The 5,298-nt window shown below is 47.4% G+C and overlaps 1 protein-coding gene across 1 annotated transcript; it reads right to left on the bottom strand.

The window, feature by feature from the left end:
• Positions 1–223: 223 nt before the first annotated feature.
• Positions 224–4,562, bottom strand: LOC124699436 (rhamnogalacturonan I rhamnosyltransferase 1-like). The gene is made up of 8 exons (XM_047231736.1): positions 4,233–4,562; positions 2,644–2,711; positions 2,475–2,563; positions 2,225–2,387; positions 1,851–2,140; positions 1,185–1,389; positions 799–956; positions 224–659 (listed from the first exon to the last, which is right to left on the bottom strand). Exons 1-8 carry the CDS (start codon positions 4,402–4,404, stop codon positions 395–397), a joined length of 1,410 nt encoding a protein of 469 aa, XP_047087692.1. The 5' UTR covers positions 4,405–4,562; the 3' UTR covers positions 224–394.
• Positions 4,563–5,298: the final 736 nt, after the last annotated feature.

Raw genomic sequence — 5,298 nt, 5'->3', positions numbered from 1 at the left:
TTGCCGACTCCTTAGCTCTACTTCTCTTCAGCCATGACATAAGACGGTTGTGGTGCAGTTGGGAATGAGCAAATTATGAAAACTAGCAACCGTCGAATAAATCAAAATTACTATGATTTAGTCACCGTGGCAAATTGCATATGGCTATCATCATGAATCAATCATCAATGAACAAGAACACAAACTGACAAGCCAAAATTTAAATAAAACCTCCCTATTTTGGCAAGGTGGAAACTAAATGAATCAATTACATAGCACACACAAAAAACTACCTATACAACAGCACACTGGAAACATAGGTTAAATGATCGTATGGTCTCTGCCTGCTTGCTGCTGGCTTCAGTCCATAGATCATCTCAAACAGTGACTTGCACCGGTGAGGTTTCAAATGTGCTCACCTTACAGTAACTATATCCTTAGTTCCACTGCACTGGCTTGAATTGGCTAGGCACTCATGGGGGTTAGCGTAGAAGTAATCCTCCTCTTTCGGCTTGTTTTCAAGTTTCCGCCGACAGGATGGTTGGACTACACGACCTCTATCAACTTCCTGGACAGAAGATGTAAAATTCTCCCAAGAAATTGTCTTGCTGTTGTACAAATCTATAAGTTCAACTAGTTTCCGTCGGTCTAACAACACACTTCTTCGGAAACCCAGGAACCTGAATATAAAAATGCAACCAAATAATTAGGAGCAGGTGATATTATTTGTTTACTTATTTATCTATTTTAAAGAGTAAACTACTAATTGTTTTGCACAAGAGTGGCTGCTCTCATAAGGTGAAATCTTGCTGTACACACCTTCTGTGGCCTTCAACAAGTTTCGCCATGTTACCATCGTAAGTAGGAAGGAAAACGTCACTAGAGGTAGATACAATGAAATCGAGAGCAGCCATCTGAGAAGAATGATTTTGAAACTGGCGCAGAGCTTCTGAATCAAGTAGCATCTCTTTTCTTACCTGAAAGGTAATCAGTATTGCTCATATTAGTGTGTTTGGCTGTATAGAGAGTATGACATCCTGGACATGCCAGGGAAGGTCAGGACTCAGGAAACCACAAGTTGTGTGGATGACAGAGGCAAAACCTCACTTGAAATACAACATTGGGAAATTACACTGTAGTTGTCGCCACAAAATATGAAAAAACAAATTTAACTGGCAAGAACATTGGGCACACAACACACTTACGAGTTTCGGAAAAGCAGCCCGTAATGGTTCCAATCTTTTTTCTCCCCCATAAATTTCACCAGCAGCAATGTACACAAGAGTATCCTTTTGAAAACCCAGCGCTTTCAAAACAAGTGATGTCTCCTCAGGCGTAAGTGGGCATAGTCCTTCTGATCTCTTGGCTTTTGAATCAATTTCTTTTTCTCTCCACCATGGATAAGCATATCTGATTGATAGAAAAAAGTTAGATTCTGGTGATTCAAAATGTGCGCATCACTTTTCAGCTATCAAGAAAATCAGCACAGGCAAGATAAGCTGGCACTCAACCAATTTGACTGCCCAAAAGACGGATGAGCAGTTCCAGTTTTATTCCATTGACATGTATCCATAATGAAAAAGGAAACGGATGTATGCATGAAAATGCACAATTTGTTGAAACTGATACACTGATGTTGCAAATGTCTCTAGATCTGAACACCAGCAATATAAAATGAGAGTCGCTTGCAGGACCACAGTAGACAAATTAATATATGCGACATCTGTCATTGTTGTTATAGTACTAGTCTTTGTAGATAAGTCACGAACCAATATAGTATCATCTCCTTCTGTGAGGAACAACTTGAATCAATATCCAAAATGCTACTACGTACTCATATTAGGTGAAAGACTGCACAACAAAAGGCATACCTCATTCTTTTGAGCTCCTCGGCTTCTTCAGGATTAAGACCATGATTGCAACCAGAAAATGCCAGCATGTCCATCTCATATCGTAAATGCAACGCCACAAATGATCCCTTCGATCCAAGTTTCTGTACCAGTTTATTTCCCAATGCTTCAATCTGAGGGGTAAACTTCAATGCATGAAAATTAACACGGCACCTAACTAGTTGAAGCTCGGTACTGATGCCATTATTTGCTAACCGAGCATCCGTCTTGTTAAAGTGGATGACTCTATATTTGCTGAAGAGTGGTAAGATCTGCATGAGTTGAGAGACTATGAAGAGTACATACTAATGCATGTACCATGAAAGGGAGGGTGGATCCCAGATAAGTTGACAAACCTGATGCAAATAATATTTCTCATCTGACCAACTCACAGGTGGCATCTCAAGTATAATGCTTGAATCCGTTGGACCGAACTTCTTCGGCAGTCGTTTAACAATGCGCACTTCATCTCTTAACGAGGTAATGAAATGCCTCACATCAAATATGTCTCCAAAATTGCTGAAAAGCATACAGAATACTAGTCGCATAAGATATCAACCTTGTTAATACATAGAGCTAGCACCTCTTGAAGAAAATGGAATGAACCTCTGATCAGCCCAGAATGATCTCTTGTCAAGTTCTGGAACAACCATCGTGAGGTTCAGCAAACGTGCAACTGCCACCATGTCACATATCTGAAACACAAGAGGTTCAAAACAATAAGGAGTTAAAATGGTAAATCTAAAACAGCAGAAGTAAGCAAAAGACGACTGACCTCCGAACGCATCTGATTAAGACCACCGTTGCAAGATATCTTCAGATAACCATTGCTTTTGTAGATTCCTGGGGAAATAATCCATCCATATATTACCGGTGGTGGTGATTGACTGAAATAGTAATATCTCGACAGAACATTTGCAGTCCCTTGAGCAAGTATCTCAAAGCAACTTCTTAAAACCGCAGTTAATTTCTTTCTCGAGATATCATCATTTAGCGCATCAACATATGATTTGTCATGCCTTTAAGAGCAACCTGTCTCTTTCACTAATCTCAGCTATGTGTTTCGCCAGAAATGTCTATAACTTACTCAGTGAATCGGTGGATCACACACTTGGAGACGGGGACAGGGACCCAAACTGGAAGAAAATCTTATACGACCTGGGTCGTACGCTTCTCTCGCTGGACCAACTCGAGAGATTGACACCTGGCAACGCTAATGTCAAAGCTACAGGCCACTTCTCCCCCAATTCCCATTTACTTCTGGTTCCGATTTTCACACGCCGCAGGACCAATTGATCTTCGGGCAGATCTGCAGGGAGACAGCAGGGACGGCTGGGGCGCGCCTGCAGAAGCCACCGGCGGCGTCGTGGAGAGGCAGGACCTTGCGGTGCAGGAGAAGTTAACCTGAATCGCAAGGAATTGGGGGAGAAAGTGACCTGTAAGAGCATCTCCACTCGTTGGCGCTCCCCATGCCCAAATCCGGCGAAATTTTCCTCCGGATTGGAGGAAAATTTGGCCTGGGGAGTGCCGAAGTTCCAGCCATCCCCCCGGCAGGACACCCCCAACCTCGGCCATTTGACATATTTCAAACAAGTTCGACATAAAATTTAACAAGTTCGGCGAAAATTGCTGAAACAAATTCGCATAAGCTCGACGAACATCTGCTCCTCCTCTTCGTCCGAGTCCATGGCCGGCGAGGCAAATGGACGAACACCTGACGGGCGTGGTCGAGGCTAGCCGAGATGCGAACGACGAGGAGTAGGCCGTCGTCGAAAAACAGCAGGCGGAGGAGCAGGCAGATAGGCCGTCGTCGAAAGACGGCGGAATATAGGCAACAAGCCGGCGGGGTGGTGCCGGCGGCGAGAGAGATATGAGGGGTAGGGGGGATTTTGAGCGAGGTGGTGGTGGGGTTCGTGTGTCCAGTCGCGGACAGATCGGGGCCTTCCCCGCTTTTCACTCGTCCGGACTCCCCGATAGCTCCCCGGGGGACCGGGGATGGCGTGGGCTCGCCGAATGGATGAAGGGCCAAATCCGGACGAAAACGAGGAACCAGGGTCGTGACTGGACCGAATTTCGCCGTCCGGATGGGAAAAAAGTCGCTCGGGGACATCGTCGGGGAGACGAGTGGAGATGCTCTAAGCCTTAACATGCCAGATGTCAGCCTCTACGACCCTGGTCGTATAAGATTTTCTTCCACCCAAACTTGCTATGAATTCGGGGAAGGACAACAATAAGAAATGATGCATCCAACTTACATGTCTACTACTACTATCATTTACCATTTGCTAATTTTACAACTTGCTAGTAAAACAAACTAGAATCAAAACTAGCCAGTAGTAACAAAATAACCCGGAGACCACTCACTTGGGGGCGGGGGCGGAAGCGATGAAGGCGGCGGCGAGGGCGCGGGCGCACCGCCGGCGAGGCCGAACAGGACGAGGAGGCGTCCTACGGCGACGAGCTGAGCGACGGAGGCCCACAGCAGCAGGGCCGCGCAGCCCGCCACGAGCCAAACCCTAGGCCTGGACCGCGCCATCGCTGCCTCACAGCCGGCGCCGCCTCCTGATCGCCGCCGGCATTTGAGGTCGCGGCGGCGGTGGCTCCGAAAGGTTCGAGAAGATCTCGGGGAGGGCCCGTGGGGAGCTGCGATCTCGTTAGCCTAGCTGTGGGGACTGGGGACTGGGGACTGGGGGACTTGGGGCGTTTGGCTTCTTTTGGTTGGTTGGTTGGTCGTGCTTGTCTTGCTGGTGGTGAGGTGACATGGAAAAGGGATTATCCTAGCTGAGTGATGACCACCAGGTGGACTACGCTACACTACACTACACTACATGACATATGCACTCCAAAGTTACTGAACTTGTTCCATGTATATTTTGTTTTCATACGTTTTTCTTGACTGTGACTACGGCGGGCATAAGCCAGCCTGAACATATATTCAGTCAAGTTGCCTATGAAGCCTTTCAGCCTCTACAAGATGGGTCCAAATGGACCAGAGTACACAGGGGTTACAAGGATGGAGAATAAAAAGAAAAACACACACCCACAACACACAAGACCGAGGAGGAAAAGTGGCCACCCCACAAACCTATGGGGCGGTTGGCCGATGAGAACTCATCGCAACCCAAGTACAGCGATCACAAGGAAGAGCCCGGGGATACGCAAGAGGGCACTACGGCTCTAGTCCTCGCCGGAGTAATCGAACGGCATTGGATCGCCGAGACTTAGCAACGACACTCGCACCGTCGACGTAATCGAAGGGAAGCGCGCAACCGAGACCACCCTACGCACCGACACCATCTGCGTCGAGGGGCCGCCGAAGGGCCGCGCGCGGCCGAGACGACGCCACGACGCCCGTGTGCCGCCGGCTAGAGTCGAAAGGCATCACCAAGCGGAGACACACCCATTGAGCACTCTCGCAAAGAGCACCCTC

The sequence above is a fragment of the Lolium rigidum genome, chromosome 3, assembly GCF_022539505.1.
Source record: "Lolium rigidum isolate FL_2022 chromosome 3, APGP_CSIRO_Lrig_0.1, whole genome shotgun sequence".
Lineage (NCBI taxonomy): Eukaryota > Viridiplantae > Streptophyta > Magnoliopsida > Poales > Poaceae > Lolium > Lolium rigidum.
This window is presented reverse-complemented; position numbering and strand designations above follow the sequence as displayed.